General features: G+C 35.5%; 1 protein-coding gene across 4 annotated transcripts in view; it reads left to right on the plus strand.

Annotated features, from left to right (window-relative positions):
• The window catches only part of LOC149551937 (Prolyl oligopeptidase family protein), a 191798-nt gene that overhangs the window by 114578 nt on the left and 62431 nt on the right, over positions 1-14789 (plus strand). For all 4 annotated transcript variants that reach the window (XM_089787433.1, XM_089787435.1, XM_089787434.1 and 1 more), the window contains exon 6: positions 7425-7559. In XM_089787433.1, coding sequence (XP_089643559.1) covers positions 7425-7559 — 135 coding nt within the window. The remainder of the gene's footprint in view (positions 1-7424; positions 7560-14789) is intronic.

Genomic DNA, 14789 nt, shown 5'->3' on the forward strand with positions numbered 1-14789 from the left:
AAAATTCAGACCAAAATACCAAGCCGTTTTTGCGATATGATCAGATCTTTAAAATCTAGGGTTTTTCGTCTCCAAACAAATCCACACAATGGGGTTAGCTCCAAAAAAAGCCAAAACTAGCATGTAAAAGTGGGTTGCCCCACAGTGGGTGCCAAAAATGTGCGCTAAAATGTTGACACACTTTTATGAGTCATTACGTCCAAGATTGTTCAAGAATGAGATCTCAAATGGCGACTTATAGCTCTCTATTCATAGAGTGCAAGGTTTTGTAATGGAGGACCTCAGTTTGACCTAATTTGTGCCCATGAAAATACACCATAAAATGAGAGATTGAAAGATCAAAATATGCATGCAAATGAGGATGCAAGCTAATCTAAATGATAACAATGCTATGCAATGCAAGAAAGGAAATCTCTAATATATGAAAGGGAATAACAATGCAAGACTAATCTATGAAAGAAAATATGACTTTAAGCTAATATGAAAATGCAAGGATGAAGCGTGATGATGGAAGCTATGGATACATGAGAGAAGAAGACAAGAAGAGAGCAGTTGCAATAAAGCTCCAATGTCCAAACTCTAAGGTTCAAACTCCTCCAAAATCGCTCTCCAAATCTGCAACATAACAATACTATAACAACTAACATCTATCCAAATGAGGAGGAGAGGACTCCTTATAAAAGAAACTGTGGAGGTGGGAGACTTCTCACAAGAGCATTGTGGGATAAATCCCTAAAAAGACAAGTAAGAGGAAAAAGCTCACCACTTAGAGATATGTGCAAAAGAAAGGAATCTTTATTTGATTTATTTGATTTATTTCTTTTTTTTATCAAAAAGAGAGCTTTAAGTGGGGATTTATTTATTTAATTAAGAGAGGGATTTTCTTTTAATTAAATAAGATAAAATTATTTAATTAAAAGGGAGATTCTAATTAAATAAGATAAAATTATTTAATTAAAAGAGAAAATTTCTTTTAATTAAATAAGATAAAATTATTTTATTTATTTAAAATGGTTTTGTTTTAATTAAATAAGATAAGATTATTTAATAAAAAGAGAGATTTTAATTAAATAAGATAAAACTATTTAATTAAAAGAGAGATTTTCTTTTAATTAAATAAGATTATTTTATTTATTTAAAATGAATTTTTTCTTTTAATTAAATAAGATTATTGATGACATTATCAAACCTTAGGAAATATTGAAATAATTAAATGAATTGCAATTTGATCAAGGAAAATGATTTGAATTGATTCAATAAAATATTGCGATGCATTGATTTAGGAAATTGATAAATTAAAGAATTGGGGCCCATAGTCTAGGCGACCATTTTAAGGTGTATACACTAATCACTTCAAGGAACTAAGTGACAAATAATGAAATACCGATTTTGAAGACATGGCTAAGACCCATGACTTGAAACGTTTTTCGGGGAAATCAAATATTAGTGTGTGTTGAATGGAAGATATTTTGGAGTCATCTATGGTGAACACTCTTAGACCAAACCACTAGTTGCTTGCTGATTGTAAGTTTGCCTTGTTGCATGACATATATCTAAACTCAACTTCAATTATTGCTTGCACTTTGATGGATGGTATTAATATAACGTGGTAGTTTGAACATCTTACATTTACTTTAGAAGATTGAATTAGCTTGGCTGATGTCGATGGCTAAACTAAGTCTAGTAGAGTCATAGATATCCATATTTTTTTGCATTGTAGGGGTAGAATAGTTTTCTTAACCCTTTCCTTTGCAAGTCGTTTGGTTGAAGGAAGTTAAAGTCAAGTTGGCATCCATTGAATGAATGACATAAGTTGCTTTGTGATAACCAACATATCACATCATTAAAATTGAGTGAAAGTCTAGAATAAGGAACATTAAGGTTGTCTCATTTGACCACTCAATTCATCGACATTGTTTTGCATGAGAATCCTTATTCAAGAGAGTTGAAAATTTTGTATTTCATCTTGGAACATTAAGTATTTGATTTTGTATGTTTAGTAGAAATAAACTCACATCAACAAGATAGTGCTCAATTTCGAAGTTGGTGACGTGGTGTATTTGAGACTCTAGCCTTACAAATAGTCAACACTCGAGAGGAGAGGTGCAAAAAACTAAAGTTGAGGTTTTATAGACCATTCAAAATTTCTCATTGCATTGGAGAAGCAACCTTTTAGCTTGAGTCATCAGCTAATAGTAGAGTGCATAATGTGTTCTATGCTTCCAAGATCAAGAATACCCTTGGACATAATGTGGTCTCATCATCAAAGTTACCTTGGATGAAGAGGGGAAGCTGATATTGATTCCGAAGGCCATCATAGATACTAGGGAAATGACACTTTAGAAAAGGATTATCATAGGTTATCTAGTGAAATGGAAGATCTACTAGTGAAAGATGTGATATGGGAAAATTAATAGATTTTGTAGCATCTAGAATTGAAATTGCTTGAGGGCAAGCAATTTTGGAAGGGTGAACTTTAATGTCCCCTTTTGAGCTTGTGTGATGCAGTGTTGTTGTTAGCCTATTTCATCATGTTCACATAGGCTAGCAATGACAATTAAGGGATCTCGGTGACATTTGGCATAGCCAATTTCAATTACAGTCACTTAGAAGGCATTTTGGAGGAGTTTTTGGACACTATTTTAAGTGAGATGGAGTCAAGCTAGGTCAAATAGCAAACTTATTATTGGCTTCATATTGGCAGAAATTGTTAAAAGAATTGACTTTGGGATATTTTCTATAATAATTTGATATGAATTTAAGCTAAGTTACTAGTTCGAGTTTGGTTCTTAGTTCAGGTTCGAAGGACTAGTTTGTTGGTATGACAATTTTGAAAAGGGATTTGGGTTTGTTCATACAAAAACATGTAAACATAATATATGTATACAATATCATAAAAACATATGATTTAAACAACAACAATACCATAAACATTAAGATTTGTAATCATTACATCATGAATCCTAATCATACCATCACAATTTGTATTTTTAAACCCTGCATGAACCAATAGGCGAAGTGGACTAGAACTAGGTACTAGTTCATACCCAGGCTGGTTCGGCAGGGTAAACTAGTGAACCAGGTAACTAAGAATTTAAATAAAGTTCAAATTAATAAAGTAAATTTAAAATATTTAACTTTATTGTAAATTAAATAAATGACTTTAGAGGTTGTAATTTGTAAATAAAGTTATTCTATTTAGTCTGACATACACTAGTAAAGAGGGTCAAACTTCTTGGTAGTGTTATAAAAGCAACTTTGTGGAGTTCATTTCTCATGCTTGGTTGGTTAAGAGTTTGTTTACTGGAAATTATATCTTAGGGGTTGGCGAGGATGAAAATCCTCATAAGCAACATTGTTCACACTATTGAAAGATGTAATCTAGCGAATCACTTGGTGCTTATACGTAGGAAGTACAACTTCATTTATTGATCATTCATAGTTCATATTTAGAGGGGTTTGTATTAGACATTAATGAAGGAGGAGATCGACTTGAGGATACATTTCACTAAATTTTTAGTTATTGCATCACTAATTGCTCCATTTTGGTTTGCTTGAGCCATGTTTGGTTGGTGTTATTACATTACTACTCATCCTATTTTGGCTGGGTTGAACCATGTTTGGTTGTTGATTAAATGTTGGGAATTGGACATCTGAGTTTAGAAGGGATCCACTAGGTTTTCGCAAGCAAAAATAATTCTCACAAAGATTAATACTTTCTGTTTGATGACTATCCTAGCTAGACAATCCATTATGAAGACATATTAGAAAAGATGACAGGGTTTGGAGCTCATAAAGTGTAGATTTTGCGATCACGGAGGACATTTTCATAGTTGCTTTTGTTATTTACATAATAAACAAAGTTATAAATGGATGTGTCTTGACCCTTGGACCCCCACATTCCTAGGATAGAGGAATTGGATGGGGACATCCCCCCACTACCAACTAAGCACCACCCAACAACTGTTAGAATATGGGGATAACCTCGTCCCCAAAATGGTGTGTGGACTCCTAAGTATGTCAACCATTTTGCAGATGTTTGCACATTCCTTGACGGTTGACAATGTCTTAAGTGTATTTGCACTCAAAAACATTAAAAATGTGGCCAATGCTTCAAAAATGAGGAATCCAAAGGCCATGCAATAGGGAAAATTGCTTCCTTAAGACTTTGTAAGGGGTGTTGCCTGTTGACCCACTTGGGGTTTCTTCCCTCACACCCTCGTTTTCAAATTTAAAAACAAAATAAGAAATTTATGGGCAAATTGCGTCAAATCAAATTGATGTTTTTAAACTTACATTACTGTAATGTCCCCATTTTTGCTAGCATCGGAGTTTCAGGGATTAGCCTATTATTGTGATTGTCGTAGGTTAATTATTGTGGATAGAGGGTCTTTTGAGGCAGTGGCTTGGCTTGGGAGGGTCTTGTGTTCTCCACAATTCAGTAAGCTACATGTTGGTCTTTGTTTGGCTCAGATTGGACTTTGTTTGGGCTTAGTTTTGTGTACTTACTATTTGTGGTAAGTGGGTTGTTGATTGAGATGGACCCTTTCTATTTTTGGAAAGTGCATTTAGTCACATAGAAAATAATAGGTATGACTCCTATTTGAAATGACATTTAAACGATGAGTATTTTGGAAGTTATTATATTTTTAGTGGCCAAATTATTATTAAATTATTAAATGACTTATTATAAAGTTATAATTTAACTCTATAATTTCACTTGAGTGTTGAGTTATCATTGAAACGAGCCATTTATTAATTAGTTAAGCCAAGTCAAGTGAGAGAATCTAATGGAAGCTTCTAATTAATGTTGTGTGGTGAAGCTTCTTGAGTGAAGTCACATTTTTCCAACAAAATGGAATATAGAGGTTATAAATACAAGCCCATTTGTTGAGAAAAGCATACTTGGATAATTTATTTACTTTTGTTGCCTTTGTGGCTTTTTCTAAGGTTTTGAATTTTGATGCCCTTGCTGCGGTATAAGGGTTTGGAGCTGAGAAGTCCTGGGTAATTCACAGCTGAAGTATTGTGAATTCTCTTCTTGCAGATCATTTGAAATCACTGCTGAGGTATAGTGATTTGGTAAATTGTTTGGAATCTTCCACTACTGTATTTACTGTAGCTAGGAAGATATTGTGTGCTGAAGAATTTAGTGTTTGATATCATTGACTTGCATGATCAATTATATCAATTGTTGAGTGAGGACTAATGCTGCAAATTGAAATTATTTAATCAGGGGTTGAAAGCCCTATCGGGCTGTTTTATTATTTCCTGGGCTGGACTTTATTCCTGCAATTTTCTATGTCTGTTCATCTACACAACTGGGTGCCTGGCTGCTGGAGGTTGGGGCATCCTAAATACTGATTTTTGGGCAGCAATAAATGGTGATCAGCGTGCCTGTTCTGGGCAGTAAATTCTCTGCCATTTAATCTGCTTGGGACTGTCTGCTATCATTTTGATAGGCCTGGTGTTAGTGTGCAAGCTGGGCAAATGTCCTCTTTGACAATAACGGTGATTGTGTGAGGGAATTATCAATAAATGTGTGCATTCTCAGTCTGCTGCGATTTGGAGCTGCTTTTCCAAAATCAGATTCCTTGTTTAAAGTTTTATTGTAAACATAAATAAATTGTGTCTTTGCTGAGAATACTTATATAGGTTGCAAACTGGTTGAAGTTGTGTACCGCTGCAAATGACATTGTCTCCAAATGTCCTTGCATATTGAATAACATTTTCCTTGGTCATGAGCAATTGAGATGTACTGATCATAGCATTGTAAACCATTAGTGGTGGAGCAATAATACGTAATGTCTTTATTGCAAATCTGAGCATATTTTGATGGTTAACTTAGCTGGTTGTGAAAGTTTATTTGTATATGTACGTATTGTGTTAGAAATTCCGGAGAAACTTATTTTCAGCAGCAAGAGCCATCTGGGGGTTGTTACAGTTACAAATTCTAGTGGTGAGGAGTTTTCCTTGAGGGATTATTAGACGCTTCCTTTTACAACATTTTGACAATTTGTACTTGTTTTGATATCATGCTAGCCACTAATCATCTTTACAATTTTTTTGATATAAAAGAAATCCTCCATTTGCTGATTCAATAATTTCATTTGTCAAATTGAAATTTTATTTGTACTCTAATATTCTATTGATATTCAATGTTCACTGTTCAGTGTTCTAGTATTTAGTATTTGCAATTTTGATATTTTACTTGTACATCTTTTAGTAGTTGCAAAAGAAAATTTAGTAATAAAGTAATGATTTATATTAATTTTTCAATTAGCAAGAAGGCTATAACAGAAGTTTGGTTGTGAATTATTAATTTAAAATTTAATACCTGGTTATACTGTTTTCAAATTTGAATGACTCTACTGTGCAAGAGAATATGTTTGCTGGTTATACATTGGTAACTTTGAAATGGTCGCTTGCCTGAACTCAATATTGGGAAAGAATATTGCAATGCACCTGGATAGCCTTCTTGTCATTTCTGTATTACTTTCAAATGATGCACTATAAAAATATGTTGTCTTCAAGTAACATACTGTAGCATTAAGGTGACAGTGCATTTGATGATCACATCTAGCATCAATAATATCCTAATTTGCCTTGTACGGCTCTTATAATTATAGAATTTTGGATTGTAATGCTTCCTTTTCCTTGCACACGATCTCATAAAATTGAGCTATGGGACATTTCCCTCATTAACCAATTTCACTACTCTAGCCGAGGGCTCTAAAAATTTGTGCAATCTCATGTACATTTCCAAAATGGTTCATCAAATACAATAGGTGCAGTGGCATTACCATCATGTGATTGGCAATGCTACTCTTTATCTAACTTGATGAAACAAAAATCTGTTTCAATTTCATTTTGGGCATGCAAAGTTCACAATGCCAGAAAGTGAGAATATGTTGTCTCTATAGTCTATACCCTCTAGGAGATGGAAACTAAGGAGCACTTTAATTTCAGGTGCCTTGACCACTATAACATACAAGGGAGGCATCATCATTTATTAGTTTGGTACTTAGATGGTTTCATACCCACCACCTTAATCTTTTTTAATTAGAGATGTTTTGACCACTTTCTTTCTGAGGTTGTCACTTTCAAGTGTGGGATCTTATATGGAACTTCCAGCACTATTATGCTGAATACTTCGTTTTAGCCTATTGTCACAGTGATTATGGACAGTAGGAACTTTTGGATGTTGAGGGATCAGAGAAGCAGCACAAAGGCTGCTTTGAGTGGCAATACGTTGCAAAGATCTTTCTATTTTTCATAGTCACATTTATTTCAAGTAGTTTAAACACTTTGTGAAAAGTAATGGAATTTGAGCAACAAAAAAATGTATAGAGTTGATTTATTTTTTACATTTAAGATCTTATTGATTTATTTGTTCTGAATTTGATTTGGTAGTTGATCTGCAGAATATGATCCAAGTAGATGAAGGTGTCACGATTGAGGATTTGGATATATTTGACAAGTACATGGTGTTATATCTTCATAAAGAAGGATTGCCAATAATTTGCTCTTTGGATATGCCTCTACAAGTAGATTTGAAGGTAACTTAATTTGTTTAACAGCACATAAATACTCATAAAATGAATTGCCAGAGTAAAGGTAACTTTTGCAGTCATGCCTTTTGTTGAGCTGGTTGGAACAAAGTGTCAATTTGTTTGCTGATATAAATGTTCTTAAGTTGTATTTTGCAAGATTTATATGATAACAATGTTTCAACCCTGGTCTCCACACCCAGATTTATACAGTCTGTAGTAGATCTGCCCAAGATCACTTAATAAAAACCAGAGTGGAAGAGATGCTGCTCAAATCTATCAGTCAAGATAAAGGTATTGTTTTCAGTAGGTAAAGGTGATATATCAATAAGTAGGACACCCGCTACTAGATACATTAGTCACTTTCAAAGAATGAATGCATATAGAAGACATCTTTAAGTAGATAAAACACAGACTGAAATCAAAAAGCATTGCAAGTAATATCTATATTGTCTCTGAAAAAAAGGTCTGTTTAAAACTTTAAACATAGTGGCACAGCATAAATACAGGCGAACCATAAAGATGCTGAGTAATTGCCATCATCATAACTATGTTTTTTCTAGACAGTAACCCAAAGGTAGAATTGTGCTTCAGCCCGATCCTGCTGAAGCTTGCAATAATGGGCTCTCTTAGAGTCTTAGACTCTTATGCATACCATTCGCAATGTGTTTAGAATTCAGAGTGATCTAGGGTCGATATTAATTTTATTTCATAGTAGAGAAAGCTATTTTTTCTGAATGTAACTAAAAGATATCACTGGCATTATTCTGAGAAGTAATTTCTGTTTTTGAAAAGTCATTTTTAAAGTAGGATTTAGATCCTTTGAAGGAGAGATACTCAATTACTTACCTTTTCTACATTAGTTGCTTTTTCTTTTTTTGTACTGATGTCTAGAAGAAAAAATTCACTAAATAAACTTGAGGTGTGTAATGTCCCTAGAAAAATTGACAAATAGATTGATAAATTAATTATTCTAAAGTTGTCTAAATGAATAAAATATTAAAAGGATGGCTTTATTTTAATCAATTTGATAAAAAGTGAAATAAAAGAAATATTATAAAGTCAGTTTATTTTTCAGGTCGGCCTGATGTTCTAGATGTTTCCTGGAGTTCTTTATAAGGATTTGGCATTGTTTTGAACAGGTTATAGGATTGATACGAATTTATGATGCTTTGCATAAGGTAACCTTTTGAGGATAGACACCTTTAGAAAATTGAAAGAAGGGTTGGAGGAAAACCTAGCTCTTCTTGGGACTTGTTTTGCATTGGACGGCTTAACCTTTGAATTATATTATTCATGGTGAGTTCTCCTCGATGAATTTTCCATATTAGCGATTAAAGATTTTGTAGACGATAAACTTTGGCTATTATTATGGATCTTCTTATAAAGCCAATTCAATAAAGGTTAATATGCCAAAGACATTATTTTGGTGAATGAATAATATGCAAGTCTGAATACTTTATGAAATGGTGAGTCATATATGCCATACATTTTAAGAATCATTTGTTTGGCATGAAAAGTAATCAGGTCAACTTTATTATTCTGAAAAATGTAATGGTATTGGATCATATTTGATGACTATGGCAATCAATATTCCTATCAATACTTTGGATTATATAGTTCTAGGCAAAATACTTAAGAAAGAAGCACTTCTATTGGTTGATCATCTTTCTGTGAGTTTGGAGCTTGTCAGGAGGAGCTAAGGTGAAAGAACACAGAGGTATCGATTGGAAGGAAAAGAGTGCATTAAGTGGGCCAAGTTAGCAGACACGTTCAGGTGATAAAAGTTCTTAGAGCGTAACCCTAATTCTAAGCACATGTGATTTCTGATTAAGGTGTTTCCTGCGTGGAAGGAGTAACATTCCTATCTGTCAACTCTGCTCTTGGTTTGAAGGTGATAGAAGATGTATCAATTCCTGTTGTTGTTGTTTGAACTTTGTATGCTATGTATGCATGATAAGTGCTTATTACAATTTCTATATTGCTTGTGTTGATATCTCTCCAATATAAAGGTTAGAAATCTTTGTGCTTAACCATGGTAAATTCAGCAAACAGAGTTGGTCTGGTGTTGAAAGCTTCATCAATCTGAAGAAGTAATGATTTGTATTTGTTTGATGTCATTGTTGTATTCTGAATCCACACATTCTAATATTTGAGATAAAAATCTCAGTTATAACATGTTCAAAAATTAGTCAATGAATGGATGTCTCTGTTGAAAATTTAGTTTTCTTTTCATTATTGTTGTTACTACCTTCAATGTTCTATGCAATACCAAATCTGAAAGTTAGAGATTATGATGGAAATCATAACTCAGTCACTTTCAAGAAACATTTTTGATGAAATGTCAAACCATGAGAACAAAAATTAGAGGCAGTGTAATGTTCTATTGTTGGGGGATGGAGGACGAATTACAATAATGAGGTGTACAGTGGATGTTAAGTTATCTGAAATGACAGATAGTGTCTAGTAATTAGCAGCGTACAGTAGCAATTATGAGCCATATGGTGGAGAAAGGGAGGGTATGGTGGTGCAGTCCGTATGCTAATGACATAGTTGGGTTCCATCTGCTGCTTCCCTTCATCTCTACCCTTCGTACCTCTTTCGGACGAGGATGCTATGTCTTTGCTCACCATCGATGTCATGAGGTCGATGGTGAACTTTCTCCTGCCTTTCTCCATGGATAGAGTGTTTCATTTTCAATTATGGTTCACCCCGGCTGCCACTAGCCACCCTCTCCTGATATTTGCGTCACAGCCCTTCTTCTTAAGTGGTTCACTACAAAGTCTACCATAAATGACTACATATTGATCATTACACTCTACGCTTGTAGCACTCCAATCAGCTTGATGCCGTGTTGGTCCGCACCCACCAAGTGGAAGGTTGGTGGTCACAGTGTAGTTTCCCCAACATCTTCCATGTCCCCTCAGGAAGTACAGTAACACTAGACCCTCCATCGATGATGGTGGTTGAGAGTACCCATTTCTATGACGACCACATGTCTCCCACTATTGACAACTAGCAACATCAGATTTGTTGAAGGGCTGATGGAATCCTCTATACATTTGGAACAATGTACCATATGGGTTTGTAACTAGTACAATGTTTTGAAGGGTCTGATTAGTTGTGGCATTGCCTCCAAGAGGTATTTGAGTTTTACCAAAACTTCTATCTACATTGTTTGTCATAAAATGTTTTTCTCAACCTCTATCTGTAGGGACGTGTTCGTCATTTCATGTGTCTTCCTCTTCTGAGCCATCGTTTCCATTTCTATGTCGGTCTTGGCATTCCATACCATCTGCTTCTTCGTACGAGGATCAGGGTACATCACCTTCTTTGCCTACTCATGGGTGATTGCCAATACCTTGTCTTGTGCTCACCTTTTCAATATTCAATAAGTTGACACTAGACTTTAGACAAATAATTTCTTCCTCATTGTCTCCTAGTCCACACCATCTACACAAGAACTAAGGCATTCCTTCCCTTAGGCAATTACAAGCAAAATGTCCCCACTGGCTACATGCGTAGCATTGAATCATTGGCCTTTCCTTTGCATCGTACTAGATGTAGCTTTGGCTATTGTTGTTATTATTATTATTATTATTCATGTTTTGTTTGTTCCTCTATGCTAGTTGTTTCGGTAGCCACTAGACGATGCCGTGCTGTCATTCACTTGAGGGTTGATCAATATTGTGGATGTAGAGGGCTTTTGGGTGAACAACATTTGTTGACCTTGTGTCTCTATATTATATGAGAATTTCCTAGCGGAATGACCCATAATTTGGAAAAATATTGTATAAATGTTTCTTCAGGCATACCCCTTTGGCATGGGCCTCTTTCTTGCATTCTACACACCATAGATCTTCATCCTCATTCTTGGTTGTACTGGCCTTCATGGATTTGAATTTTGACATCATTTCTAGCATGTTCCTTTGGAGGGATTGTACTTTCTTACTTGATTCCTTGTCAGTGCTCAAGGCAGAGGAATCGTCATCCTCAGACGATGACCCTTGCTTCTTTTTAGTTGTATTTCTCTTACTTTCTAGGTCCATTGCTCTATTGTATGCATCTACATACGATGGTGGGGGCACAATTTTCATCTTCTTCTTTAGTAATGGTCTCAACCTTTGATGGACCAATGCTTCTTTAGGCCATTATCTGGTTGTATGTCCATTTTTTCCAACAATTCTTTCAACCTCCAGCCGTATGCTTGTACAGTTTCATCTTTGGCCTGTTTGGTAGGGTAAATTTTTGCTAAGATTTCAATATCTTCTCGTAGTAGATGGAACTCTGTCTAGAATTCCTTCTTTAAATCCATCCACAAGGTGACTTTAGTCTTATCCATGTTCGAGTTGTAGTCTATCTCTACTACCCTCAATGTGGCTGGGAATTGCTTACCCACTGATCTTGGGTCTATCACCCGTTGACAGACCAGATGCTTTCATACATTCTACAATGGGGCATGGGTTCTTCCTTCCCGTTGCCTATGAATTTCGGCAATTTATGTTTCTGAGACATGGTGGCAATTTTTATTACCTTGGTGTAGTGTGGGTTCCAAAAATGAATGTGTTAGAGTTGGATAAGTTGGTTTGGCTATTGTGCCCGTGTCCCTCTAACACTCATGGCTGCATTGGTATCCCTTGCTTCGCCGTCCTCAGCCTCTTCTTGTCCCCCTCACACCCCGCTTGCCTCCTCCCTTGGTGTAAGAGTGAGGTTTACCAACTGGCTTCTAGTGTCTTCTAATAATTTGTTGTGGTTTACGTCTTCATTGCTTACTTCATCCCCTTCCACATGGTACCTTCTTCAGTGTGTTCACTTGCTATGGCGCTTAACATGTTCAATCTTTCCTCCATCTTTCCCTTAGCAAGTCTCTTCAGTCGTTTGTTCCTCAAGTCTCCTAGCCCACTAAACAATTTCAAACTTGTCTATATATTCTTTCTGACTTTTTTCTTTGTTCAACAAATTTGGCATTAATTCCTCCCCTCCGAAGGGTTTCTTTGTCATCTTCTTCTCTCGTTCCTTTCCTTGGTCTCCCTTTGCCTATTCTCCTCAAACCTTGTAAGGATCTAATGGCGTTCATTTTCTCGATCGACCTCCTCCCGTGAGTTCTACAATGCCAAGAATGTATGTTCTAACAATTGTGGGAGTGTGCTTATCAACCGATCTGCAACAGGGCTTACTTCGAGAGAGTGCCATACTACACTCTCGGGGACTTGCTCCTCAGCAACCTCTCTTTGTACGTGGGTTTCTACTAACACTTGCAGTAATGAGATGAAGTCCAATGCTTGTGCTCTTTATGCTTTGAACAACTCCTGAAATGTCTTGTCTTTGTTGTGGCTACTTCCTTCGTTTATGAGTTGACCCATAATGTGGCCTTTGCGATATACCTACTCAACAACAGTGCCTAACTTTTATTGCTTTTGATAACATGTTTTAACACATACATAATAGGTTGTAAAGAAAGTAATATGATGCAATACAACACAGTATCAAAGAACTTGCTAACTCTTTTATTAATCTCAGGATATGCTTACATTCTTGTATTCAAACTCACAACGACAACATTACTTCTTCATTCACAATGATGCTTATTTGATACATAAGAATACAAAGTGCCAAAGGGTTGTGACTATTTAACTACTTGAATTGCCTACCCCTTGGAACATGCTCACATGTTAACAACTATTTGTATGCACAACAACTAATAGAACCTAAAAGAAAGAAAATACCAAGAAAAGAAAAACCAAGAATCCTTAATTTAGTATTCCTCAACCTCCTTCCCCACTATTTTTATTAGGTGAAGTTTCAAGAGAACACACATGCCATTCCATCTTATTTGGGAGACAAATTCCCACCATTTGCAAATTGCACCAAGGATTCATAAATTACCATGGATAACCTCTTAACTTTTCTTGCCATGCACAAGATAATCCCTTGCCAATATAGAAGGTTTACAATTTGAACACACTTTCTACCCAAACAATTTTAACAAGAAATCAACAAGGTCTTCACAACCATATGATGATCAAGCTAGAACAATGAAAAAGAGTGGAATTCCTAGTGCAAAGACCACATCTCAAGTTGAAGAGCGCTGATATCGTTCACTAGAAAATAAGATAGGATCCATGAGGGCTTCTAGTTTTGATATACCTTCAAAAGTGATTTGCACCTTGTCACTGTCTAGAACAAATGCTACTAAATACCTTGTGTAATTAACACATGGACATCCATGTCCTTGTAATGGAGGACTAGTCCTACTAGCCAACCCCTCAAATCATTAGAGAATCCGTGAGGGCTTCTAGTTTTGATATACCTTCAAAAGTGATTTGCACCTTGTCATTGTCCAGAACAAATGCTGCTAAATACCTTGTGTAATTAACACATGGACATCCATGTCCTTGTAATGGAGGACTAGTCCTACTAGCCAACCCCTCAAATCATCAGAGGATCCGTGAGGGCTTCTAGTTTTGATATACCTTCAAAAGTGATTTGCACCTTGTCACTGTCCAAAACAAATGCTGCTAAATACCTTGTGTAATTAACACATGGACATCCATGTCCTTGTAATGGAGGACTAGTCCTACTAGCCAACCCCTCAAATCATTAGAAACCATTGCTACACGCTAAATTCCTATTTAAAGTTTGATAAGATAGAAGCACTAGAATGAAGTATTCGAAAGTTGCCTAGACCATCTTGCTTAAAATAGTCTTAATCATACTCAACATAGGAGAGAAATGAATACGAAACATAGCAATGATTTCACACTATACAATGGAGAAATGGTCTGTCAAAACAAACGAACCATGCTCTGGATCCAAAAAGCTAGTGTGATGCTTCCGATCAAAGGAGAGATTGACCATCACTATTTTAATGAAATAAATAAATAATGAATTAAAATTGTTAATAAATGAAAATATTTAACTATTTTGTCAATTCGGCTCTATAGCTTCCTAGCTTGAGGCAATTTTGTCTTAAGGCTCATCTTGGAGGCAACACACATTTATAGATGTTGCCGATTCGTGTTATGGATGATTGAGGGTATTTTATGGTCTAAGCATTAACATATGCAATTCGAACCTGCTATGATGCAAACTTGAGTGACCCATTGATGGTGGGATAAAATCACAATTGATGTCACCAATCAAAGTCTTCCATTCCAAATTTTATTTGAGCAAGGGATAGCTCTTGGATGCAAATTCGAGAGTCTTTTTGCTGGTTCAATGCAATATTTATAGAGGATT

The sequence above is a fragment of the Cupressus sempervirens genome, chromosome 6, assembly GCF_028749045.1.
Source record: "Cupressus sempervirens isolate cs-2001-9-10 chromosome 6, ASM2874904v1, whole genome shotgun sequence".
Lineage (NCBI taxonomy): Eukaryota > Viridiplantae > Streptophyta > Pinopsida > Cupressales > Cupressaceae > Cupressus > Cupressus sempervirens.